We start from the raw sequence: 27,689 nt of genomic DNA on the forward strand, positions 1-27,689 counted from the left end.
CCACCCCTGAGGGTAAATCCATTCTCACCAGCCACTACAAAACCTAAGCTCTCATGAAGCCTAGAACTTGCTCCTCGATCCAAGCAACTTGTCTCTGGTACAAGACACTATCAGCAGTCCTGGCTGCTGACTCCAGCCCACTTGAGCATCCATCATTTTACATCTTGACCCCTGCCTGTTTCGGATCATGCCTCTGCTATAGGCCCAAACTGGAGTGTTAGCCAGCTCCCTCTAGGACCTGACTTTCTGGAGACCTTGATACAGCCTACTTTCTAGAAGAGAACCCCTAGTGTGGTGCCAGGGAAAGATACCTTTACATATGTCCCACGGGGTTGTGCCCATCTCCTAGACCTGGATGAGATGCCGAGAGTGCCATCTGGGGGTCACCCACCACACCAGACACTTTCTCCTCTTCGCGGCGTTTCAAGCAGGCTGCCTTGGGATTCAAATTGCGTTCTGAGACAAAGGGAAGAGAGAGAACACCATGGGGACAAGGAGAAACCCATACACCTGAAATGCTTGCAAGAACCACCTTCCTCCCACCTCCCCAAGAAGTAGGAGAGAGACAGTGAGAATATACAGAGTATAGAGAAGCAGGAAGAGTCTCTAGCAAAGGAACACAGTGTGTTGCTAGCTGCGGTCAACCCAAGGAAACAAAAGTTTAAGCTTGCTGAGGAGAACATTGCCTTTGTTAACACATTTGCATCCCAAGCCTCCATCTCGTAAAGTTGCAAGATGCTCATGGGATCCGACTGATGACGGACCGTTCATTGTCATCCCTTGGGGGGTTCTCTGTGCTCCAGTCACAGTGCAACAAAGAGAGCTGCAAAAACTCAACCTTGCCCCCCAAGCAAAGGGTTAAAGGGACAGGCAGAGACACTCATGCGAGTGAGTGAACAGACACACACATAAGCACACACAGATGTTCTCCCCACCCGTGCAAGAGTGACCTCAGGGTGGGGAAGCCCCTGGCGCCGTACCTCGTACTTGCTGCTCCAAGCCCAGAATGACTTGCACTGCTTGCTGAAGGATGATGAGTTTGGTCTGTGCTTTGTCTGTTTTTAAGTGCATCTGGCACATGCGTCCCAACTCTTTAAAGGCCTCGTTAATGTCCCGTACGCGCACCCTCTCCCTGGCATTATTGGCCATCCGCCTCTCCCGGTCCCTCAGGTCTTTGTCCTCCAGTGATAGCGCCTCATCCGTACTGCTGGGTTCACACAGCACCACAGGGGTTAGTCAGGGAGCAAAGTAGTGACTTCAGGGGGGAGGGGGGGCGGGATGGTGCCAAGGTGTGGTGGAAAAATGTTCACAGCTACGAGCCAAGATGGCAAAAGCCAATTAATCAGGAGGAAAGGGAAGAGAACCCTTTGGTTACACTTCCGAGATAAGGAGCTGCCAATGTTTCCGTGCAGTTACCCTACAAATCCCTAATTCTGTGGCAATTAATAGTTGTATTGCTATTTCAAACCAAACAAATATTTAATTAAAAAGGAAATTAATTCCTTCAATTGTTAATATGTTTCTGCCATCTGGTGGAACCACAACAATTCTGTCTTTCACCATGTGGGGGCGCCACATTTAAATAAACAGATCCCCCCACAAGTCCTACAGCAGAGATTGGCAACCTTTTTGGACAAAGGGGCAGAACTTCTGGCACTGTACTCCCTGTCTGGTGCATGGCAAATTGCCTCCCAAGCCCAACTTCATGTGGGATTGATGACTTTGAGTGGTAGGTAGGTCGGGTGCTGGCCCGTGGGTTGCCGGCTCCTGACCTAGAGGTTTCTAACTCATATTAGGTTAGAGGTCTTTGATTTTTATTTTATTTTTAAAAAATGAATTCTAAAGCCACCGTTATGATATCTAGCTCTCAGCTTCAAAGGTAGCATGACCATGGAGTTAAAAAGAACCTCCTCTCCCCCCCCCCCCCAAAATCCAACCATATTTTTCAGCTTGAGATTCTTAGTTCAAATTCATCCTCTAAAATTTGGGACATGACACATCATTAACTTCACAAGTAACAAAGCTGCAATACTAGTGGTGGAACTCAAACTTGGAAACCAAAACCCACAATCGTGAACTTGACAATCATATTTTGAAACGTGCTTTTAAAAATATGCTGAAATCCAAATCTCTCCATTTTGGACAAACAATTATATGCTTGTTTACAGATAGAGCAAGCATTGCCAGGATGTGGAACAACCAAGAATCACGAGCTGCAATTCACTCTAGAACCATCTCTATGCTTCTCTAAGAGCAATGAGCATACCAGCCTGGGAATGACATATATCGCCGTAACCTGCAACTGAACTTATCCGCTCCCCAAGCCCACTGCAGGAAGGTTTATTCAACTGAAATATTCACCATGTGAACGTTAATGGTTTAATTCACTTTGCGATGACCTTCCTGCATCTGATGGGACAGTAGTTTCTAGAGCAGCTTGTTTCTAGGGCTTGAAAGGGAGATTGGTGGGCTGAAGCTAAGGTTTTTGGCTTAGTTTGCTACTGCAGACCTTGTGTTCATAGGCATCATACACAGGGAAGAATAGGAGGTGTACAAGGGCTGCTCTTGTAAATGGCCAGGTTTGGCCAGTATCATCTGCCCACTGTACTTCCAGCCAAAGCCCTGGACTATTGTGGAAAGGGATACACTCTGCCTTTTGATGCATGAGTAGATGGGAACACATTTCATCTTGGATGGAAGGGGTGGAGCTTCAGAAAGTTCCAGAATGGTTCTGTAGAGGTGTGCAACCTGCAGGTGGAGCTGCGCAGAGCCCACAAGAAACAGACTGATGATGAGCATGAGACCTCCATGCTGTAAGACGGAGGCATACGCTGTACAAAGCACTGTTCAAAAAGAAGACCACGCAGGTGTTCCAGCAAAGCTTTGGCAGTTGGTCCAGAGTATGCGCATCTTCCCTGGAAGGCTGGCACATGCATGGACACTTCACACAACATGCCACATGAGCAGTAAGGTGACACCCCAGGTCTCCATTCGAGTAAGGCTAAGACCGGCATAGGGAAGGCAGATAGAGAACGACTCATTCACGACTGCAAACACTGGCAGCACCTTAAACTCTTGGCGCAACTGGTCCCATTCAAGCCCCCCACCTTCTCTCCTTGCACTGTCATATCCAAGATACAAGTTTTAAGCAGGGACGGCCTTCTCCCCCAGAGCAAAAAAATTCTCAAAGGAAATGATGAACCAGTGGATTTGGCAAAGGTCTCAGACCAACTGAAGGCCCAACCTGACCATTTTGCGCATGAATGGAAGGCAGGAAAGAGTGTGATGTTGGGCCTGAGGGCCCACAAAGTCTCTCTTCTAAAATGAGATTCCTACCAAAATAGTGCTTGATGACACCAGGCCAGTTACCCAGACTGCCTGGGACACACAACATGCTTCTGACAAGGCCAGTGGAGCGGTCTTGGAAGTAGCACATGAGCCACCTCTGTAATTTCCAACCATCTAAGCTACAGGAGCTTGGTTAGTAGGAGACATCTCCCTTGGAGCAGTGATTTTCAACCAGTGTGCTGCAAATGGTCTGCAGGTATGACGTGGGAGTTTGAGGGATGGTCATTTATTAGTAGGACCATAGGAAGATGTGAGCGTCCCCCTCCACAATGCAGTGTGCCTTGTTAATTGTCAAAAAACTGATGATGTGCCTTGACAATTTTAATGCTTTCTCAGTATGCCATGAGATGAAAAACATTGAAAATTGCTGCCCTGGAGGAACGAATTCCTCAAGATGCCTTCGACGGCCTCTGAAGGTGGGAAGTTATTCAAGAGGGCCCCAGGAATGTCCTCCCATCTTTCTACATTCTCGAGCTTTTTAAATACCCAGAATGCTAAGTGGTCATGCCAAGACAGAAAGGGCACATCAGCCTCTTAGTGAAAGGGCTGTTTTTCCTTATGGACTGACTCCATCAAGTTCACATGACATCATGTGGACTGTGGCTCCTTTTGAACTTACCAGGGGAGTTTATCCTAGAGTCAGGAGGACATTTGAAAATTTGGTCAAACACACAGCCCTTTCAAGAAGCTCAAATATTCACTGTGAAAGCTCATTTTTTGGAAGGATGCTTTAGAAAGTGTGACATACATTAGGAAGTTAACACATTAAATTTGGAGGGGAGGGACAGGGAGGGAAGAGGAGAGAGGTTTGGGGAGAAACCACGGAATCTGGTCCAAAATGTAGAAGGGATGAGGCCTGCTATGCCTCCCCCACCCCATTCTGTTGTGTCCGCACTTATAGCTGGCTGAGGTTGGAAAAATCCAAGAACTGTGGGCTGTCTTTCCTGAGGGGAGGTAGTTGGCTCCCAGAATATGTATTATGACAGGAATGGACACTCTTCCTCCTGAAGACAGCCACTGATGCCCAGGGCTGGGTGAACAGTTCAAATTGAAGGCTGCTTTGCAGGACAGGCTTGGCCCTCCAGATGCCAGCTGCCAACTAGTCAAGGCATCTTTGTTGACCTGCTGTCATCAGGTGGAATTTTAAGAGGAGAAGCGTAGGAGACCAACACCAAAAAGACGACATGCCAATTTTCCCACTCATTGGCAGTTCCTTCCCTGCCTCCTGCCACCTACTGCCCTCCCCAGTTTTGTCTCTTTGAGCAAGCAGCAAGTACAAGGTAGAGGGTGGGAACCACCGAGAGGTCACGGCTGGGGACTGTCTGTAGGGAAGCAGGGAGGGGGCAGGAAAAAAGAGGGAGAGAAACAAAGACAAGGAAAATAAAGCAAACATTATCCATGTTATGAGAGGCAAAAAGAGGAAAGAAAAGTTCCAAAACTGAACGGAGAAAGAGAGAGGAGCACAGAGGAACTCCAGCATCGCAACGTGAGAGCTGAGCAGGAACAGGCCATGAGGGATTCTTTATGACAAAAACAGCAGCCTCTGCTGAAGGGAAGGGAAATTGAGTTAAACCTGCCAAGATGCACCCGTTGGGCGGATTCCGAGGAAGGAAAAAGTTAAATAGCTTACATGCACGGGCCAAAGCGTTAAAACACTCACAGCGGGGAAACGAGCCTAGCTCCTCACCACAGGAGCCCACTGGCCTTCTAGATCAGCTGAAGCCCAAACTGAAGAGCCCCTTCTCTGCCTCCAGTGGGTTCACTTCTGAGCTTGGATAGCCCCAAGCCCTTAGGGCCATGCGCCAGGTCTCTGCCTGGGTCTCTGCAGATGTTATTAATCAATGAAACTAATGTGGCAACTAGAATGGGAAACTTGGGTTATGGATTGAGGGACCTTCTTCACAGTCACAGCCTTTCACATTTCAAACACAGGTAATCCCACAACTTCTAAGAATCTTCCAGTAATCTGAGGTGCTAGTCCCTATGACTTAAATCCCCAAACTGCTTAGACCAGTAATGGCGAACTCATGACATGTGTGTCAAAGGTGATGTGCCATGGTATTTGGGGTGACATGCCAGTGTTCACCGACACCCAACAACAACTGAGTTTGTATTTCATTTTTGTAATTATGTGATGTTTCTTTATATAATACATAGCACCACACATGATTGGACTGTATTTTTTCCAGTACATGAATATGTAAATAATTTTTTTTTCTTTTGTTCGGAAGGGGGCGGGGATGACACACTATTAGAGTCAAATTAGGTATTTTCCAAATTTTTGACACACCAAGCCCAGAAGGTTCGCCATCATTGGTCTACACCCACATTTTTTTAAAAAAAAAACAACAGTCTGTTCCCCTACGGCCAACTGAGACTCCCATGATTGACCAAGCATACCCTCTGGAGTACCCAGCCCATGCACTGTTTGAATGCCATGAGCGACAGAGACCACCATCTTGGAGAGCTAGCGATATGGACAAGAGGCTTTAGAATGTGCCACCTGAAGAGCCATTGAGGACTCTCACGAAATCACGAGGCACGAAATTCCTGTAATATTTCTTATCAAAATGAGACCCTGTCTGGTGAAATGGAGACGCACCTTTGTTACTTTTCAATAAGAAAAACTTTCCCATAGTTGTAGCTTTAGCTTACCACCTATGGCAGGGGGCAGGCAGAAAGTAAATGACCACCTACTGGTAGATAGCTGAATTAATTGCAGTAGATTGGCAAAAAGGTTTCTGACAGTGCCAACTGTCAAAAGGATCTTTCACCTCTGTAAGCTCTTAAAACCCTCTGATCTGCTATAACTCAAATGCTTATTTGAACTTGTAACATGCAGGTCGTCCCGGTTTGTGGTTCACGGGATGTGATTTGCTCCACCCCTCTGCACCACTACCACACCCCTGGCTCTGTTGGTGAACCTAGGGATTCTACTTAAAAAGTAAAACAGAAAGGTAATTCTGCAAGTCTGAAGTCTGCCCACTCCTGGCCTAGGATACACTTAGAAAACAAGTTGTGCTGTGAGTGGAGGCAGGGGGAAGGAGTTTGTGGAAGTTCTCACCACAAGGTGAGATTCTTGCCATGGAAATGGAAACATGATGTGTTCAAAATGTATCCTCAAAAGTTCTGTGTAAGAGAAGCCTGGCCCCAGACCCCTGCGCAGGCGAGAAGGACGGCATGCAGAAAGCGCAAGTGTTCTTTTTCAAATGCAAAAACAGGAGGGAAGGAGGGATGCAATAACTCAACAAACTGAAAACAAAACCAAAAATGAAACAGAGAAGTCAAACAAAAAAGGCACTGCTGTAAAAAGACTGCAAGGAGTTCAAGGGTACGTCAGCAGGGTGGAGAGCGCCAGGCAGGCCCACGGCGTCAGGGCAGGGTGAAGGGACAAGACAGACAGCCCCATGCCGTTCCAAAACGTCACCACGTCGGAAGCCCTCACTGACCTCTAACTTGTTGTTCCAGGTTCAGAATAACCGACACGGCCTGGTGTAGAATTAGCAGTTTGGTCTGCGGTTTTTCGCTGTTAAGGTGAAGCTGGCACATACGCCCAAGCTCTTTAAAGGCCTCGTTGATGTCACGGACGCGCAGGCGCTCGCGGGCATTATTGGCGACCCGCCTTTCTTTCTCTCGCTCGGCTTTTTGCTCTGGGGGAAGGAGGTCGTCTTCCTCATCCTCATCTTGACTAATAATTTGAAATAAGAATGAAACAAAGGGGGAGGGAGGACATTTTTCTCATGTGCACACCCCGGCACCGGACAATTTCACAAAAAAAGGAAATTTTAAAACACATGCACACGGTTATTGCTTTTTTTTTTTTTTTTTATAAACCAACAAAACAAAACCCAAAACTAAATGTTTTTTAATCCCTGAGGTGGAAGGGGTGGAAAATCCATCTTATCTGTTCTTCACCCCTTTAGAATTGGAGTTTTTCAAGCTGTGTTCTGGGAGTTTCTTGAAGGTCCATCAGGGATTCCTAAAGAAGGCAGCTGGGAATGATGGACAAGCTTCCCAAACAGAGAGAATATTTCCCACCTGTCCCTGCAATGCATACATGTAGAAAACTGCTGGGTGTGTTAGAGTGTGCTCTCGGTTCACCTGGGGCAGTGGAGAGACCCAAGCAGGCCTGGACAGTGCTTTGGGTGAACCGTAGACACACCATAGAACACTGCTACCCAGAATCCTCTGCAATATGCAAGGGGGGTGGCAGATGGCCAAGAGAGTTCTCAGTAGATACAATGATGTACTAAGGGTTCCCAGAAGGCAGGCAGCTTGAAAAACACCATGAGGTACTGTGAAAATGGAGCTGAACTTTTCCTTCCCACTTCCAGAACAAGGACTGACATGATTTAAAACTGATGCACATGAAAAGCAACCAAGTTAAAAAACAAAACAAAACTCAACATCAAAGTAAGGAATTAACAAACAGAACTCAATGGCAGAGCTGGAAGATTCCCAGGTATTGAGCAATAATAATTTCTAGCTCCTTAGAATATTGGCCATTTATCCCCCCAAACTTTTGCAGAGCTGTCCCCTAAAATTTTGTTGTAGGCTCTAGGAATTTGAAATGGTGCCTTTTATTTTTTCCAGCCCTGCTCACAAACATCACGTAACCTGAAATCACCCTGGAGGGAGTGGGTGGGTGCCTTATGTCCCCTGCCTCAAAGAGGCCTACCTTCCCATGGCCTACAAAGGGAACAGAGAAAGGTTGAGACCTGTTCAGTGAGCACCTTGTTCTATTTCGAGATGGCTTCAGCTCCTTCTTCTCCTCTTCCGAGTTGTCAGCTACTGACGTGTTTTCATCATCTTCCTTATCCTCCCGCTTGATCTCGCTGGTTCCAGAGGAGACACTGGCCCTTCCCAGGCCCCCCGTCAAGCCTTCAACAGAACCAGAGCAGCACATAAGACAGAGGCTGGTTTGAGCACACAAACCGAGACGCAACAATGCAAAGGGTAATTTGGGTTTTGGTGTGCGATTTATACTCGGTATATACACATAGCAAGGCTGCTATGTCTGCAGACCCTAAGAGTCTTAGGTTTCTTTAATTCTTCAAGAACAGGTTTCTAGACCCTCAGATACAGGTTTCAAAGTGAGTGTGGAAATGTCTTTTGAAATGTCAAAAGGAAGATGTTCGGGTGGGAAGGCAAGCCAGAAAGAGTATTTCTATACAGTTTGGGCATCACTTTGGTCCAGAAGCGTTTTGGTTTTCGGATTTTTCCATATTCTGAAATACTTGCATATACCTATGAGATATCTTGGGGACAGGGCCCAAGTATAAACATGAAATTCATTTATGTTTCATATGCACCTTATACACATAGCATGAAGGTAATTTTATACAATATTTTTAGATAATTCCATGCATTTTGTGCAACACGTCGCACGAGGTCAGGTGTGGAATTTTCCACTTGTGGCATCTCAGCTCTCAAAAAAATTGCAGTTTTCAGAATACTTTGGATTTCAGAACTCCAGGATAAGGGATGCCCTACCTGTACTACCACAACTTGAGGACAAGCAATGAAACCATTCGGGATTGACAATATGAAGTACTCCTTCACACAGCACAGTATTAATGCATAGAATTTGATGAAGCAGCAGTAGCACATGGTGATGGTCACTGGTTTAAATAACTTTAAAAGAGGATTAAAATTCATCGAAGAGGGCGAGAGGTCTATCAATGGCTCATGGAGCCTCCAGGTTCAGAGGCAGCCTACTTCTGAATACTATACCCTGGCAAAGGCTGGTGCCTTCACTTCCAGCTTGCAAACTTTCTGGGCACACCTGGTTGGCACCTGGATGAGGACTGACATGAACAGGAAGCTGGATGAGAGGGGCCTTTGGTTTGAGCCACCAGGACAGTTCTTAGCTTTTTCAGACTCCCAAAAAGATGCAAAAGTTTGCCAGCTGCATTTTGCATATCAGATAATCAAATGTATTGGTTATGTGGTTGTGCGCAGTAGGGGAGTGCTCCTGGATTTACAGCTTTCCCTGGAGAGCCAAGTGGCAGTGGTGGCCAAGGGTGCATTTGCCCAGCTCTGGCTGGCACACCAGCTGCAGCCGTGCTTGAGTCAAAAGGACCTGACCACAGTGGTCCATGTCCTAGTGACTTCAAGATTGGACTACTATAATATGCTCTACGTGGGGCTGCCCTTGAAGATGGTTTGGAAGCTGCAATTAGAGCAGAATGCTGCAGCCAGGGTGATTACTGGAGCTAGATGGTTTGATTCGGTCAGACTGCTGTTTCGGTGACTGCACTGGCTGCTCATTCGTTTCTGGGTCCAATTCAAGGTGCTGGTATTGACATTTAAAGCCCTTTATGGTTTGGGGCCAGGTTATCTGAGGGACCGCCTTCTCCCATATATTCTGGCTCGCTCTCTTAGGTTATCTGAGGAGGCTTCTCTGCAAGTGTTGCCTTTCTTCCAAGTTAGGGGGATGGTGGCACAGGAGAACTCCTTCTCGGCAGTGGCGCCACAATTATGGAACTCCCTACCAGGACAATTAAGATCTACCCTCTCCCTCATGGCGTTTTGATGACGGCTTAAAACATTTTTGTTTTGTTTGGTGTTAGGTGATGGGTTGTCTGCCTCCTCTGCCTCTGTAGCACTTCCTTGAGTGTAAATAGTTTTGCTCTGCTCCAACTGGATTTATTTATTATTTGTGATTTTATTGTTTTTATATTGTATATTTTTAGCTATAAATTGTAAGCTGTCTTGGGCTACTTCATCTACTTCAGCAGATGAAAGGTGGGGTAGAAATCTTTCAAACAAACAAACAAACAAATAAATGGCCTTCTAAGGAAGGACTAAAAAAAGGAAAGGAGGTCTAACAGATAGAACCAGTGGATTCAGCAGCAGTGGACCAGATGCTGGGGACAAACAATGGGGAAAGACCATCCCTTCAAGCTCTGCTCATGAGCTTCCTAGGAGTATCTAGCTGCCTGCCATTGGAGATAGAGCACTGGAGTGGTTGGGCCTTGTTTCAAACTAGAAAGACAATTCTTACGTTTGGCCAGCTCAATTTCTCTCATTTGGCTGCACCCACATAAGATCTGGAAGTAGGGATCCTGACCCCTGTGCCATCCTGGGGGGAGCCTGGAAATGCTCCCTCAGACTTGTCAGGGCCCCATCAGATCTCCAGACACAAACAGAGGCACCCTCCTGTCATGTCTGTAGGCCTTCTGAGGGCTGGAGAGGCCATAAGCAGCCTCTTGGCCCTCAGACCATCTCTGGACGTGAGGGGGTGCAAGACCTGGGTGGCACAGCTGGGGGGCATCCATTCCACCTGGGAGTACTTGCACCCACTGACTCCCCTCCCCAGGTACACCACTGGATCTGGGACTCTGAGCCCTAGGGGAAAAGTGTGAAACTCAACCTTACCGCTGAAGGTGTCTGACTGCCCTCTGTTGAGGTCTGGGAGTGAGCTAGTTTGGGTAGGGAGCGGAACATGGTTGTGGAGTAGGCTGGGATTGCTGGAGAGGCTGTCTTCAGGGTGACTGCCCCCCACCTGCAAAGAAAGAAGACAAAAAAAGGTCAGCTACATGGGGCAGGAGATGCCATCTTGAATTCACAATCCCAGTGTCAGGTTAGGGTCAATGTTAGGGTGAGCGAGGGTTAGTCCTCTAGAGAGCCTCTGTTACGTATCAAAGTCATTTTAAACAGCACCTTCCTACTTATAAAACACACACACATTGTTTTATTTATTTATTCACCTATCACAGTTATAAGCCATTCATCCTCTAAGGCAGCAATTTTCAATCTTTTTCATCTCATGGCACACTGACAAGGCACTAAAATTGACGAGGCACACCATGCTGCCACTGGGGGACTCACATCCCCCATTGGCCTACTAATAAATGACCCTTCCTCAAATTCCTATGGCACACCTGTGAACCACTCAAGGCACACCAGTGCACCACAGCAAAATGGTTGAAAATGATTGCTCTTAGGTGCTCAGAGTAGCATACAGGGCTCCTTTCCATCTTGTATTCACAACAGCCATGTGAAGCAGAGAGCACAGTTAGCTGAAGGTCACCCAGTAAACTGCAGGGCTGAGCGGGGATTTGAACTCAGGTCTACCCAATGTGCTAACGATTGTGCCCACTGATTCTCAGTTACATAGATTTTCATTTAGTCTCTCAGTTCTGGCTTTGCAAATGCCAAAACCAAGTTAAGAAAGCCTGAAGTTATGGACGCCACTGGCCAATTTTGCTGGTTTAAAATCTTGGCTGATCTTTCAGTACTGCCTATAAAGATATCAAATTAAGGATAGTTAATATAATCCTTCACAATAATCCTACATTCCTAATACCCCTTTTACATATATAGTAATCAAGGCTGAATAAGTGCAACTCATGCAGAGCTGTCCAAACTTCACCTGCTGCTGGACCTGCAGCAGTGAAAACAGCACCCACATGCCAGAATTTCCTCCCAATGTACAGGATCATTTCTCCCATGATCAAGATATTCTCAGTTTCTCCACTCCACATTAATGGTTACATTGGTAAAAGTAGGGAAACGCACCGTGTTGTAATCCCACAACAAACCAAGCTAAGTCCCCAGTTCAACCCTCACCACTGCCATCAACTCACAGGGGTGGCCTTTGTTTAGCCATTCTGTCTCAGCCTCAGTCTTCTCCATCTGCATTATGGGGATAAGAACCCTTGCCTGACAGAGCTGGTGTATGCACCACAAGATTTCTGAACATGGGAGAACAGTGGAATGCCTACTTTGCAGGCCTAAGTTTCAATTCCCAGCATCTCTATGTGGGGCTGAGAAAGACACTTCTCTGTCCAAAACTCTGAGAGCCACTCGTAGTTAAATACTGGGGTAGAGGGATCAATGATTTGTCTCAATTATAAGGTAGCTTTTATATATTCTTCAGGAGCATCCACAGCTTAGTGACAGAGCATGGCTTGGCATGTGGGTTCTATCCCCGACACCCCCGCTTAAAAGGACTGCAGGTATCATTCGCTAGGAATGACGCCTCACTGCCTGAGATTCTGGAGAGCCAATTGCCAGTCACGGAAGTAATGGGGAGGCTCAGCACAGTACAGCACATGTACACCTGGTTTATGAGGATCTCTAGCATGGCTGGCAAAGGCCCCACTCTTCCTGACACCTGCTGCCAGAGCACACTACACCAGACACCTGATAAGGACAAGGCAGCTTCACTCTAACATGCTGTATAAATGCTAAATGTTAGGAACACAGTTCTGGGAAAGTTGGAGGCTGCTTGCAGTGGTGTTCGTGTGTGTCATCCTGGGCTCAACTGCAACTTCTCTGAAGGATGCTGAACTTTTGCCACATTTTAGATTGAGCAGGATGTGCTGCATTTGGAAGGGGTTGTCCCCTGCCCACGCTGTCCCTATCTTACCAGGTTTGAGTGCCGATTGGCTATTGGCAAGACCGAGGCTGGGGGGAAAGATTGGCTGAGGCCGCCCACTGAGGTGCTGTGCCCAGATGCTGATGCCAGCAAGTCGTGGATGTCTCTGTGGTTGCCCTGGCCCACCGCGTGGCTCCTCAGCACGTGGATGGCTTCATCCAAGTGGTCTTCCATTTTGTTTTGCTTGGAGGAAAGAGAGGGAAAGAAGGTGAAACCAGAGTCTCTGAGAAATGGAGCGTCCTGCGAGAACATTGCAAAGGGCTCTACGTTTTGGGGCTGACTTGACATGCTATCTTGGCTGGTAGGTGTTAACTCTTAATCACCCTTGCTGGATATTCCAGCAATCTACGACCAAAAAAAGCAAGGGGAAAACAGAGAAGTTCAAGGGTGAGATACAAGGCTTCCTTCTTTTGCTCCTACTGGCAATGGATTTCGAGAGGCAGGCAATTATTGTCTCCATTTTATAGATGGGGAAACTGAGGCTGGAAAATAACAGCTTTGCAATAGGCATAACTGGCTAAGTGGACCCAACCCCTCTACTCCCTACATTTATGCAACTATCCACATTATTGCAGGAAGCTAAGGCAGGGAGGAGGGATGCTTACCAAAGTATGGAGGGTCCCTTCGTAGCTCGGGGATAAGGCACCCTGTCCACCTGTTCGGGGCCACTGTGAAGAACCTGGGATACAGGAGAAACACAGCATAAGGAAACGAAATATAAGGCAGCCACTTCCAAACTCTTTGCATAAAAGGGTAGTATTTATTTTAATAATGTGCACTCTGCCTTTTAATCTGTATGATCTCCATGATAGCGTACAATAGATCAGACAAATCGGCATGACAGAATGGGGGTGGGGCAGTTAAAAGTGACACTGAGAATGTGCCACACCACAGATGTAGATAAAGACACCACATTGCTGGTTGTCTACATTTCCAATCTTTTGAGTGCGGAATTGGCTTCTGGTTCAGAGGTTGTCTGGGGTGGGAGGTCCTTGTTGCCCAATCCTAGTTTCGTTACTGTCTCCTGGGAATGGAATTCCATTGGAATTCTTCCAGGCCACAAGCACCAGTATGTGTGTGAGGGGGGTATCCAGCAGATATATAATCTGCACCCAGGGTTTTGTCTTCTTGAGGTAAAACCCTTCACCCAAGGTTTTGTCTCCCAGAATGTCCTGAGCAATCCGGGAAGGGGGGGGAGCACAAAACCTCTTACAAGCTTATTTCACAATGTTTTGTAAACAGGAGCATCCTCCCCAGCCATAAGCTGAGTTAAGACTAGCCACATTTTTTGTTTCCAATGCAACTTCTCCACAAGGCACTAGATGGAGCCAGTGCCCCACAAACTTTGGCGTCAAACATTACTTGTAGACCCCCAAATACTATGGTAGGCAAAGATTAAACTCCCAGAGTGGACCTGAATCCCCCAATGCAGTGTTTCTCAAACGGTGGGTCAGGACTCACTAGGTGGGTCGCAAGCCATATCTCAGGTGGATCCCCATTCATTTCAATATTTTATTTTTAATATATTAGACGATGCTACCATGGTATGTGACTGCATTTGGGGAAATGTTACAGGCCTGTACATTTAACAAGCTACTATGTATATTCTTTTAACAATGATAGTCAATGGGACTTACTCCTGGGTAAGTGTGGGCAGGACTGCAGCCTAGGATTGTAAAAATTTATCCTGCTTGATGATGTCACTTCCGGTTATGACATCACTTCCAGTGGGTCCTGACAGATTCTCATTCTAAAAAGTAGGTCCTGGTGCTAAATGTGTGAAAACCACTGCCCCCAACCCAAAAAATCCAATGATTAAAAACAAACAAAAAACTGTAAAAGTGCTTCACGCCAAATCAAGATAATAGTAGCCTGTATAGGACGACAAGTTCTCATTTGTACCTGTACATCCCTCCCCTGCCCCAAACAAGGCCACTGCCAGCTTTCCATGCTCCATGAGCCAAACATATTTCCAGGTGGGGTTGGAGGAGCAGAGATTTCTCCACAGACCAAAAAGCCCCCTTTGAGTCCTCATCCCCAAACCTGCATGCCCACGTGTACTTCGGGGTCAGTGTCAGAAATGTCCAGTTGAATCAAATTCATTGCTGCTTAGACAGATGGCTTCTGCCTGCAGCTGCTAAATGGCACCCCAGATCTCTGGCTCCTTACACAGCACCTCCTCCAAGCCCAGCATATTACCTGTTATACCCTGAGGGGAGCCCACCGGCGTGGATGGGTTCGAAGAGAAATTATTGCTAGAGTGATCTGGGGAGTAGATCTGAAAAGGAAAAATGCAAAAAATAAGCAGCTCTTTTGGGCAGGAACCGGGCATGAAAAGTCTACTTCTAAAAAAACCCCAGGCCCCCTACCCCCCCCATCTTGTCTCACTTTAGACAGAACCCAATGCATCTCCATTCAGGCATTAGCTTCCAAGCAGAGCTTATGGAGATGATCGTTCCTTGAAATCACCCCCTTCCAGCCTTGAAGATCTTTGAAGGGGAGCAATAACAGCCATTGTTTTGTAATTTCTCATTCTTCTCTAGATCAGCATTTCCCAAACTGTGGGTTGCAACCCGAAGGTGGGTTATGATCTGATTTTTGGTGGATTGTGGGCCTGCCAAGGCCAGGATGCTGCAAGGTATCTCATCAGAGAGACACACACTTTGGGAAATGTGGCTTGACCAATGAAGCATGCCTGACTCGGAAGTGACATCTGGGTCATCCACCATTTTACTGTGCAGCATCCTCGCCTCAGTGGACCCCAGATCCACTGTGGATGATGCAGTGGTCCCCAAGGTAAGAAGTTTGGGGAACCCTGTTCTAGAGCCCAACCACCCGGTAAATAAGAAAAAAGCACTTCTAATGCTTCCATAGGACAGTGCTCCATGGTTTGTTCCTGCATCACCATGTGGGGGGGTAGGGTGGGGTGGGAAGAAGGAGAAGAGTCACTTGCATGTGTAAGTAACTGCAGGGATTTCTCTTCCTAAGGTTGGATTTCTCTGTAAAAGAAGGTCAAGAACCCACCATGGGAACATCACTAGTTTGGGGAGACAAAAAAGACTTACTGAAGCTAATGCTTTTCCAAGTGCATCCCCTGAACTACCAGCGGTGGTTCCTCTGTTACCTGAAGGAGGAGAGAAAGAAGAGAAAAGGGATGGAGGGAAAAAAAAGACACACAGGGCTGTGAAGGAAGGGTTGGTTCAAGACCTCCTGTCACTGCATCTGAGAAGATATGTCAAAAGCTGCCCCCCTTACTTGCTGATGCCCCAGCTTTAACAGCATTAACAGTATTTATTATTAACAGTATTATTAATAGCTTATGCTCCTCTCACTCCCTGGACTGAAAAAGGAAGAGAAGGTGGAGCAGAAGAGAAAGTGTGGAGGAAAGAATAGTGGGCTAGAGCATCTCTGATGCCAAGAGACTCTCTTCTATACCTCCTTCTCTATTTCATCACCCATTTCCAATCCAGGGAAAAGGGAGGAAAAAAAGCAGTGGGAATGAGCGGGCAGGTGGAGGTGAGTGTTCCTCATCCATCTGCTGCATGAAGTGACCACCTCAGATGGCCTCATGAATGGGCCAGCTCTGCCATGGAATCAGAAGTCTATTTGGGCCAATTCCATGCCCCAAAGGACTGACTGTCCCCCAACCCCATTATGCTGCAAACTGAGATCAGAAAACAGAGACATTGTCTTGAGTTTGACTTCCTAAGAAATACAAGCTTTAAATTAAAACAAACAAAACAAAAACATGCTGTGTTTCTAGACCTCACAGCTGTGAAGGTATGTTTGAAAGTGTGCAGGCAATGTCTGCTTGCAATCTCTGAAGTGCCAAAGCAGCGAAATAGTAGAACCAACATGTACAGGTCCAACTTTGTTATACACTGATTTTTTATACACAGATTTGACTCAACACGAATGGTGACTGCAAAAGAGAAGGAATGTGCTGATCCCTGGAGAAGTGGAAAAATGCATCCCTTTAAAATCGCGGTTTTAAAAATTGCTTTTCTTACAGGGAGTCCCAGACTCAACCCCCTGCAGATGTCGAGGCAAGACCTTATTCCATTAGGGGCAATGGAGAGGCAAGTAACCTGAAATGGGTCTTTAAATATATTTTTCCACTGTTTTTTTATCCATGGATTTTTTTTATCTGCTAGGGGTTCCGGAATGGAACCCCAGTGGATAACGAGTGTATACAACCTGTATACAGAACTTTTTTTAAAAAATACAGAATAAATGACTTGCAGTAGGAGACATAGTTTATACTTTGCATTCTTGTTGTGGGTCTTTCTAAAGGAATTTGAGTTTGTATGTGTGTTCTTTTCAATCATTCAACACATGATGTCAGATCAGCCTTGCAGAGTTAAAAATCCCTGGCTTGCTACAGTTTGTTTTCAATGGGCACCCCCATCAACCGCGAATGCCCCAAATCTCATCTCACCCTTGCAAAGGCCTCCTGAATACCAAGGTCAAAGGAGTGGGTTGGGGAAGTGTTGGGTGCTATTAGATGTTCTTGCTATTAACATCACGGCAATTAGGAAATTTAATGGGGGGGGGGAACAGTTTTGTAACAGGCTCACAATGGGGCGAGGGGATTAGAGTTCTCTGGGCCTGACTTTACAAAACACAGGCCCCGCCACTTTCTAGCCTGGAGCTGACAGCGCCTTTGCCCACACACCCCTGCTGATCCGCATTATCTCTTCCTTCTGGATCCCATTGAGCGACAACACCTCCCAGAGGCTTCTGCTTCAGAGTCCAGAACTGGCTAAGTGAAGAAACCTCTCTCATTCTACACAAAATCAGGCATACACGTGCAGCTTAGCCAAGGCTCAGGTTATGCCGTGCAAACAAACACGCACAAAATTCTCCCAGGGGCAGACCTCTCCCTGCACCTCCCACTCTACATGTTATAGACATGTTAGAAATGAAGCCTATGTGTCTGGCTGACATGAGGAGGGCAGGCATTACTGCTTCTAGTCCCCAGACAGCGGCTTAAAATCCAACAGATCTATTTCCGCTTGTTCAGCTCCGATGGCCTTCAGCCACTCCCCCAGGGATTAACCTACATGCGCTGGGAAGAGAGGAGAAGCAGGGTGGGGGGAGAGGGAGCGGAAGGCAAAGGATGGGAAAGCACCTTCAGCAGGTGGGGAAGGGGGAAGGAAATGGCTGGCACAGTCATTCACATGCTATCCTTCCATTCTCCCCTACAGTTTTCTGACCTCAATGCCCTACAGTTGGTGCCACAAGCATAATTCATCCAATTCAATCCCTGTCTTTCAGGGACAGTTGAACATAAGGCGTCAGCGCCCCTTATTGAAAATATTAGTTGGTTGGATCCTGTTCTAGGGCCGAATGTGTATCAGAAAAGCATACACTATTGTGCAGGCAGAACTTCTGGTTTCCTGAGAACATGTGCTCTCATTTTATTCTATTTTTTTTAAACATCAAGTTTCTAGTCCTTATGTGGGCAATGCTTACTGAAATCTCAGAAGCAAGAAAGATGACTGAATTAATTTTTCCAGGGGTTGGAAGTGGTGCTTCTGCATTTTGCATGGCCTCCTTGCCCTTCCCCAGAAGAAAATCAAAATTATGCAAAACAGCAAATATTACGCAAATGAAGAGGAATCATGCATATTTGGTCAATTTTCACCATTTGTTTGGGCTACACAATGTAGGACCCTTTGCACTCAATACCACATCCTGCACTTTTTTGATGCTCTGGCAGAATTGCCTCACAACCTTTGGCTCTAATAAGCAATATACAAAACGGGTGTGTAGTTTGTTTGACCGGAAAGATATGGCTTTTATTTTGATAACATTAAATCTTAACCTTTCACACCAGCCTCCTAGTTTCATGCCACATTGGACTCTGCACGTGGTCTGACTGAAAAACCTTTTGGTTGATAAATTTAAAATGGGTCGTGATTGGTCGCACAACACCTGTAACTAGTTTTAATACAAATAATTACAAACATTGTTGGTGGCAAGCACCACCTCAGAAGAGGCATTCCCTCCTTTCTTTCACCCAGGAGGGAATAACTCCTCCAAGATGGGCACCTGCTGCAACAACAAGCATTCGCTGATGAGTTACAATGAAAGGATGCCTTTTGTTTCAGAAGTACTATTTATAGCCATAGAAAAAATTAATGAAGATTTAATAATTCTATAATGGGAAGGCAGGATATAAATGTCAGATAAGCAATGAAATCCAATCAAACTGATAAAATCAATGGACAAAGACATCTTAATCCCCAAGTAGGGATGCCTGGAACTTTTCCTAGCCTTTTTTGAAAGGCTTTTGAGTTCTCTTGAAATTGTGCAAATGGTTTGCCCCTGCGAGGGCCACTAGGTTTGCCTAGAAACTTCTCAATTCTTGTCTGAGTGCTAGGTGAAAAGTGATGGCCCCAGGCACAGAGGACAGATACATACCCATCACGTTCTCCGTCCCACCAATTGGTGGCGTGTGACTGGACACTCCGTATTGGGTGGAGGCCGAGGAAAACCCCGAAACAGATGGGAGTCCGCCATTGACTTCTCCTGAATGCATCTGATAGTTCTAGAATGGGTTGGGAAAAGAGAGTTGAGAAGTATGCACTGCGGTTATACCCATATGCGAATTGACAGCAGAACCAGATTCAGAATAATGGGGGTAGAACACTCTGAAGGAATAACCTGCAGATTTAGTGGGCTGGGATTGCTGAAAGGAAAGAAAAATAGACACAGAGGAAAAGGAAGAATGTCCCCAGCTGACTGGACAAAGAGGCATCTTGGTGGTACTCTTATATTTAGTAGTGGGATAGCAATGGTTTTTATTAATCTCAGCACAGCCATTCCAGTGGGTGAGGATATACTTTTCATTGTAAGCCCCTATGGCAGAGGTTTTCAAACTGGGGTGATGCGACCCCCCAGCCTGTGGGTTCTGTGCTTCCAAAGTGAAAGTGGGGCGATCATGCCCTGCCTCCGCTAAACCGGAGGCGGAGTGAGATCACTCCACTTTCACTTCTGACGGGGCTGCAGAGACTGGGGTGCACTCACCAGTCCCTGCAGCAGTCTTCCCAGGGTGCGGGGATCCCTGAGCAAGCCTCTGCAGGGCTCCCCAGGTCAACAGCAGTGAAAGTAGAGCGACTGCACTCCACTTCCGGTTTTGCGGAGACAGAGCACGATTGCTCCACTTTCACTTTCCCTGACCAGGGGAACCCTGCAGGCGCTCCCCGCATCATGGGAAGGCTGCTGTAGGGTCTGGTGCGTGTACCCCAGTCCCTGCAGCCCCCCTGAGCAGTGCGATCCTGGGGATCACGTCACTGCCTTCCCACCGCCCCCGCTGCTTCCCTCCCCTTCCTTGTAAGAACTTACTGCGGGTTTCAAACTCCTGGAGTTTCAAACTCCTGCGGGTTTCAAACTCTTCTCATTCCTTTGCTATGTAAACTGCTTTGAGAACTGCTCTTTGTTGTAAAGCAGTAATCTCTCTCTAAATTTTAAATCATAGTAAAATAAAGAGGAGGGAGAGAAAGAAGGACGGATGGATAGAATCAGAGTTGGAAGGTTACAATACGGTCATCTAGTCCAATCCCCTGTCTGTAGCAGGAATTCCTCCCCAAGAGCATCAAGAGATAAACAAGCAGAGAAGGAAGGAAGGATATAGAGAAGGGGAGGAGGCATGGCAGGGCATCTGCTCTACATGCACAAGAGCAGGGGTTCAGTTCCAGCTGGCACCTTCAGGCAGGGCTGCTGAAGACTGAAACCCTGGAGACCTGCTGTGGACAATGCTAAGCTAGACGAGCCCAGGTTCTGACTCAAGACAAGGGCAGCTCCATCCATTCAAGAAGGAAAGAAAAGGGGACAGACAGTCTTCAAGCTTCAGCAATTGGAAGAATCTAAATAGCAGAGCCCTGAGCTTTCTTAGAAAAATTTGGAGCACACTGGTATCTTCTCATGTACACTTTAGGAAGTGCTGTTGCACAAGAAAAATCTCTCTTACCATCCGTTCATGCTGGTGAAGACTGCTGAAGTTGCCAGACTGGGGGAGTGGGGAGGAGGAGGCAGCACCCAAAATGGCCCCGTAGTTGGACTGGCTCATGGTGCCCGAGGAGCTCCACAGATCTGCGGAGTTGTGAAGTCCATCTGCAAGACAAAAAGGGGAGGAGGGTTTTCATTTTTTATTATGACACAGACCACGGCAAGGCAGAGAAGGCCGTGTGGCTGGAAGAGGTCAGTCTACATCAAGACAAGACTCCTGAAGCACTGTGAAGATCCCCATGAGTGAGTTTTTTAAAAGATTTTTCTTTTGTGGAGGCAGGGGGGGGCAAATGCCCCTCATCATCTATCACAGGTTACCTACCTGGCATGTAAAAGGCTCCAGGGTAAACAGTGCTGGGGGGTTTGGAAGGTGCGTAGCCAGCTGGTTCCCTGCTGTAATCATCACCTGAGTTGGGTGGGTACACCTGGGAAGAAAGGGTGGTGCATCAGTGGAAAGCTACTGGTGGGGAAAGAGAGGTTACAGCAACATCCAAGTGCCTTTTTGAGATCTTGCCCCCTCACTTTCTAAAATGCTGTCTGTCTTTTCAGAACAGGAAGCTGCTGTTTTCTGAGTCAGACCACTGGGCCATCCAGGCTACTTTGAATTGCTCTGATTGGCAACAGCTGTCTCCTCCTACACCTAGATGTGAGATCTGAATGTACTCTTCTACTGACCAATAACTCCTCCCAAGAATAATATGTTGGTCGTTGGGTTGAAACCACATAAAGTTGCCTTACACCAAGTCAGACCCATCAGCTGGTGCTCGACCACTCAGTTATCTCCTCCTACAGTTTCTACCCAACTCACCAACTACTGTATTAAAGTTTTTGTAATGACTTGCAAGCCAAAAAATGATGAACAAATTCAGCACACTGATTGTCATGCTGATACCAAAATGTTCAATAGTTGATTTGTTACTTGCCTTTCAACTACATATCCACAGATGTTAAAGCTTAGCTTTCAGAGCCAGCCAAAGTTTGTGGTCGCCAGCAAGTCGACCCCCCTTCTGCGAGCATGTGTCTCTCATCTGTGCTGAGCTTTGAGGTGCTTGGAGAGTGGCAAGAAAGCTCAGCACTTCTAGACACCTTCAAAGGTCAGTATGACTTAGGGCAGAGCCCCTAAACCTCAGATGGGGCCGGAAGATGTTACGTGTGATGAAAACTTGGGTGATTTTACCCAAAAGCTGTTCTCTAGACCAGGGGTCTCTAAACTTTTTGGCCAGAGGGCCACATCAAATAGCTGGCACAGTGCCGAGGGCTGGAAAAAAAATAAAATATAAAATTTAAATAAATACATTAGAGATGGAACTTAGATGAATGAATAAATGAATGGGCTCAAATGTCTAGGACAGGGGTGTCAAAGATAAGGCCTGTGAGCCGGATCCGGCTCACGGAGCCATTCTGGACGGCCCCCCGGGCTTTGGGGGAGTTTGGGGCTGCCCCACCCTCGCTTGCTCCAACCGCGAGAACAGCTCTGTGGCCAGAGAGAGTTCTGAGGGCTGGAGCAGCCGCGCATGGCATCTCCGGCCCTCCCTCCAGCTGCGAGCCGGCCTTACACTTGTCTGGAAGTGGCAACTGAGGGTTGGAGCAGCTGCGCGCGGCATCTTGGCTGACTGGCAGGCAGGGGAGGCTTTGTGGTAGAATGGGGGTGGGGGGCTGGGGGTGACTGGCTGGTTGGCAGGCAGGGGGTGCTTTGTGGTAGAATGGATGGTGGGGGGCTGGGGCTGACTGGGAGGCTTGGCTGGCTGGCAGGTAGAGAATGCTTTGTGATAGAATGGGGGGTGGGGGGCTGGGGGTGACTGGGAGGCTTGGCTGGCTGGCTGGCAGGTAGGGAATGCTTTGTGGTAGAATGGGGGGTGGGGGGCTGGGGGTGACTGGGAGGCTTGGCTGGCTGGCAGGCCGGGGATGCTTTGTGGTAGAATGGGGGATGGGGGTGACTGGCTGGCAGGCAGGGGATGCTTGGTGGCAGAATGGGGTCTGGGGTGGACTGAGGCAGAGGATGCTTGGTGGCAGAATGGGGTCTGGGGTGGGGTGAGGTAGCAGAGCAAGGGAGAAGCCTCAGCTTTTTAAAAAACAGGAAGTGAAGTCACTTCCGGGTGCCACATTTGGAGTTCGGCCCTCAGAAGGTCCCCTGAATCCAATGTGGCCCCCAGGATGAAATGAGTTTGACACCCTTGGTCCAGGACTTCTTCAAGCACAAACACAGCCCAAGAAATAAAACACACACTTAAATGGACCCCCATTCCCCCACCCCACAAACACAACTCTGGTTGTGTTTGGTCAACTGGGCCAGAGGCTCTCAGGGGATCGGAGGCTGGCCACGGGCTAGATAGAGACTCGCCATGGGCCACATCTGGCCTCCAGGCCGGGGTTTGGAGACCCCTGCTCTAGACTGAGGAACCTGGCCAGAACTTCGACAGCCTTCATGGCTCAAAACCTCTTTGTGCCACCTTGAGCCTGAAGGGCCAATGCCATCCTCTGGCCACCTGCAGCAGTGGTGCTGTAGAGCAGCAGAGAGTGGCACCAGCAGCACCTCCTTCTGACAAGATGCCACAGCTGCACGGAATCAAGAATCTTCAAGTTCAGAATGGACTCACAGGGTATAATGAGGGTGAAGTAGAGAATGAGGTGACAGTAGCCAGGTTTTCTCAAGGCTAGGAGCAAAAGAGTAGAGCCTGGTGGGACTGGGCACAGCCTAGTGGTGGCTGGTGGAGGCATCAGGTTGTTCATTGGGTGAAACCCACTATGTACACAACACAGTGCTATTAGAAGAACTTAAGATTATGCAGTGTTTGGTTTTCTGTGCAGAATAATTAAGGACAGATTTGAGATGGTAGATGAAAAAGCAGGCATTTGCTCGCTGGGTGAGGGCAGCAGGTTACTCACTGCCTACAACCTAACCTAGTTTTAAGTGTGTCCTGCCACTGAACACCAATGGTGGGGGAGAGGACAACTCCGACCGCTGATTCCAACTTGACCGCAGTGGAGTTGTTGCGGAATGGCTTCTAGTGTGCGCAAGTCTGCAATTTCAGCCTGAGTGTTCTCAAAAAAGGGCTGCTGCCGTTTTAAACATTTTAACTGTGTGCCAGCCCCCAGGGAAATGCAGAGAACAGTGGGAGCCTTTAAAATGACTAATCAAGGCCCCGAAAAAAATATATTGATACTGGCTGCAGAAGTTTCAAAATGAGCATGGGCTGCAAATACTCTTGGCCTTTCAGAAGATTCTCATGCATGGAAAAACTGTACGGGCTTCCGCTCAATTTGCTTATCGCAGGGGTGGGTGGGGGCAAAGCCTTTGGCCATGTGTTTTCGAGGATTTTGCTGGGCCCAGCTTTTGTGTGTGTGTGTGTGCGCGCGCGCGCGCGTGTGCTGCATTCACACACAAATTCCCTTTTCATCACCCTCTTATTTTTCACCCAACGACCCTCAACATCTTATTCAGCAGGGGAAAGAAAATTCAAGGCAAGCAAAACCAACCTGCCTGATTCTCCCAAATCTTTCCCCCTCTGCAGTGTGTATTTGCAGAGAGGTGTGTACTGGAGCGAGGGCTTGGGGGCGGGGTGGGGGGAAGCACTGGAGAGGCTCAGGGAGGGAGAGTGGGGGAATGAAACAGGCTACAAAGAATAAGAAATCCAGTAAATTGCCTTTTCCTATAATTTGATTAAATAGCAGGAGCCGGGACTGGGACTCGAGCGAAGCACGAATAATAGCCGTGTGCCATCTGCCAGCGCTTGGCGCCTGGCCAGTTCTCCAGGCAGCTGTGTGGTGATGGGGTGGGAGGAGGGGGGAAGGGGAGGGAGAGGAGGAGGAAGGGAGACAAAAAGAGGGTGGGGGCTGGGAAAGGGGGAAAAAGAGCAGCTTAAGCGAGGGGGGAAAAGCGCCCCTCACCAGCTCCACCTGAAACCTTGGAGCAAGGAGATTCCAATAATCACAGGAGGAGAGAAGCATCCAGAGACCCAAGTTGTGTAGCCCTGCATAAGGCTGTGCTTACAGTGACACCCCCCCCCCCACACACACAACACAGCAAATGCATCCTTAAGATTCTATGCATTTCATTTGTTAACAACTTGCTCTGGTCTACCCCCCATCCCATCATGCAGCTCATGACACATCTATGGAGCCTTTGCTGAAAGGCGGGGGGGGGGGGCTGCCTTAAGAAAAAGAACAGAAAGGGGGTGGAGTGGAGTGAAGAGAGCACACTGAAAGCAGGGCTTGAAACCAACATACTCCCTGCACAAAACACAACATGAGTTTATGGGGGGTTGTTAAACTTGAGCATGAGAGATGTTTAAAAAAACCCAAAATATTAAAAATCATGACCTGCCTTCTTGTTTAAAGGTGAAATATAACAAAAGAGAAAAAAAGGGGGGGGGACACAAGGAAGAAGTTCTCTGCTCTTATCCTCTCAGCCCAATAATTTAACTTAAAAAAAAAAATCAGTCCCCTTTCCCACGTTTTATTACTTTATCATTTTACAACAACCTGGATCAGAACCGGTGCTTGAAAAGTAAACTCGGTTCTTCTGTGTCCCACAAGCCAAAATGTAGCCCAAAATTACACCAGTGCATTTCAGTAATGGAGAAATCTTTCAACCACCCTCTGTGTTTCTAATAACACCCCCCCACCACAAATGTGTCATTTTATTCTCTCTGTCTCTCTCTCTCCCCCTCACACACACACACACACACACTGACTTAGTTTGGTTATCCTGAGCTATGTGACAAGAAGATTATTTTTTTTGGGAGGGGGGAGGGCAAAGACACATAGGAAACACACAGCTTGTAAGCTACGACAAACCAATGTTTGCACTTCTTATATGGCTTTTCAAAAAGTGGGTAGGGGGAACCCTAGCTGCTGGTGACATTCGCATCACGCCTTCAACCCCAGAGTGGCTACCAAAATATGGATGCAGCAGCCTTCTGGTTGTGAAGTCTCCAATGCGGAACCATCACAAAAATGCAGCCGTTGAGACATGTGCTTTTCCAGAGGGAGGTAGGACGTCATCTCATATTCTCCAGCCAGCCCCCAACAGGAAACACTAAATCAAAATGCAACACCCCCCCCCCACCGACCGCATGTAGTTCCCCCCTCTCTTGCTGCACACAGTCCCCCACTCCAGCTCAGCCTTTGTGCCTCAGTCAGCAGAAACAGGCCTCCGCCTCTCTCTGCTCCCCAGGGCCCTACAGGTGAGATCACTCCATGCATTTCAAAATCCATCAGCCAGGGACCAGAAAAGGGGGAAAGCATTCCCTGCCCCAAAGAAAAGCCATTTCAATTCAAAGATTCTCGGCAGCTCTTCCAGACTCTCTCTGGAAGTAAGTGCATAAACTTCATCAAATGTTTTAAACACAAAATTAAAGAAAGACACTCTAGCCAGAGGAAAGGGACGCTGGGAAGCAATTGTGGACTTTGAGGGTGGGACTGCAGAGGGGACTGCTTTTTGGAAGTTGTAGGAGGGTAAAAGCCCCCCCCCCATGCTTGGAGGCTGGCTAAACAGGTGAACTCACAGTAATTAAAATGAATGAAGTTAACACTGTTCAATGTGAACAATACTTAAAAATATATATATATTACATTATATAATACTACATTCCTACAATGCTTTTTCTGAGCAGAGGAGTACAGAGGTCTGAACTCTGCTGCAGTGCAGGAAAAACTCCCAATACAGAATGTGGGCATCTTGGCTTTCTGGGTATCTTGGCTTTCATTTAATAAGTTCTTATGACTCAGAGGTGTGCCAAGATGGAGGAGATGGCTGAATAAGATTCCAGTGGTCAAGGAGAGGGACGAGGGTCCCTTTGCCATGACTTGCAATACCAAATGAAATTATGCAATAATATAGACAGGTACAGAATCCAGAATGCCCCGAGTGCTCCAATTTGGACTTTCTAGTGATTTAAGCAGGAAAGATGGGAAAGAAAGTGCTCTTTATGCACTCAGGAGGTGAAAGTCCACAACCTTGCCAGAGATGTTGTGACCCCCATGCTGACTCCTACATGTCCTTTACTCCAAAAACAGAACTCTTACACCTTCATGGGCCCAGAAAACCTGATTAAGACACAAGTCTACAGAGATGGTTAATTCTCTCATTGGCCTAAAGGAGCAAGACTCAGCCTTGGAAGCAATCGCCACTCCTTGGATTACTTTCCAAGGCCAACGTAAGCCTGAGACACAGGTGCCTGCTCTACAGAGCTTATGCATCACAAACACACAACAATAATGCAGTCATAATTCTGTGAATTTAGATACTCAAAATCTGGCTGACGGCTTCAAAGTAATGCAAGATTAAACACCCCTGTTCAACATTCAGGCCCTCTGGCTTCAATCCATGTCCCACCTTTCCATTGCTGTACCATATCAGCCACCTTGGGCATTTGCCTTGGTAAAGGAAAGGTGAAATATAAATGTCTTAAATAAATACATATGAGTTTGTTCTTTCACTCAATAGTCTTGCTAACTTCCTGCATCCTATCCATTTCCCTTTGAGGCCAATTTGCCTTCTCTCAAGCGTACACACTCCCCTCCTATCAATCATGCTCTATCCCACCTCCTTTCAGCTTAGGCCAGTGCAAAGCTGTCAAGGGGGCTTGCAAGTTCCAGTTGCAGCAACTGCACCTTTCAACATTCCACCACTGATCCTTCCCCACACCCATGGCAGCTAGCAGCAGAATTGTGAACATTCTATGACATCACAGAAGCTCGGCCAAGGGCAGCACAGCAGGGACAAATGATTAACACACCCTTTGAGCAAAGCTGGGATTTTCCACTAAATGCAGAATTTGCAAAGAAGAAAGTGGCTTACCGAAGAGGGGAGTCCTGGAGGCACCTTGCGAACTTTTTTAGGTTGTCCATCTGAATTTGGGGAAAGAGGAAAACAAAGATTTTTTTTTAAAGATTGTGGAATCTCAAGCAAAGATTATACTGTATCCAATCTAACACTAGT

The 27,689-nt window shown here is 47.3% G+C and overlaps 1 protein-coding gene across 15 annotated transcripts in view; it reads right to left on the bottom strand.

Moving 5' to 3' along the window:
• The window catches only part of TCF3 (transcription factor 3), a 93,956-nt gene that overhangs the window by 5,723 nt on the left and 60,544 nt on the right, over positions 1-27,689 (bottom strand). For 5 of the 15 annotated variants that reach the window (XM_066634940.1, XM_066634943.1, XM_066634941.1 and 2 more), the window contains exons 8-19: positions 27,549-27,598; positions 21,069-21,171; positions 20,709-20,851; positions 19,160-19,286; positions 15,799-15,857; positions 14,933-15,011; positions 13,339-13,412; positions 12,725-12,916; positions 10,729-10,855; positions 8,067-8,229; positions 6,798-7,036; positions 312-456 (exon numbers count right to left, since the gene is read on the bottom strand). In XM_066634940.1, coding sequence (XP_066491037.1) covers positions 314-456; positions 6,798-7,036; positions 8,067-8,229; positions 10,729-10,855; positions 12,725-12,916; positions 13,339-13,412; positions 14,933-15,011; positions 15,799-15,857; positions 19,160-19,286; positions 20,709-20,851; positions 21,069-21,171; positions 27,549-27,598 — 1,499 coding nt within the window. In that variant the 3' untranslated portion in view covers positions 312-313. Of the gene's footprint in view, positions 1-311; positions 457-980; positions 1,208-6,797; positions 7,037-8,066; positions 8,230-10,728; positions 10,856-12,724; positions 12,917-13,338; positions 13,413-14,932; positions 15,012-15,798; positions 15,858-19,159; positions 19,287-20,708; positions 20,852-21,068; positions 21,172-27,548; positions 27,599-27,689 lie in introns of all 15 variants that reach the window. The other 10 variants (XM_066634954.1, XM_066634951.1, XM_066634946.1 and 7 more) reach the window with 5 other exon arrangements.

This window comes from Tiliqua scincoides, chromosome 8, assembly GCF_035046505.1.
Source record: "Tiliqua scincoides isolate rTilSci1 chromosome 8, rTilSci1.hap2, whole genome shotgun sequence".
Lineage (NCBI taxonomy): Eukaryota > Metazoa > Chordata > Lepidosauria > Squamata > Scincidae > Tiliqua > Tiliqua scincoides.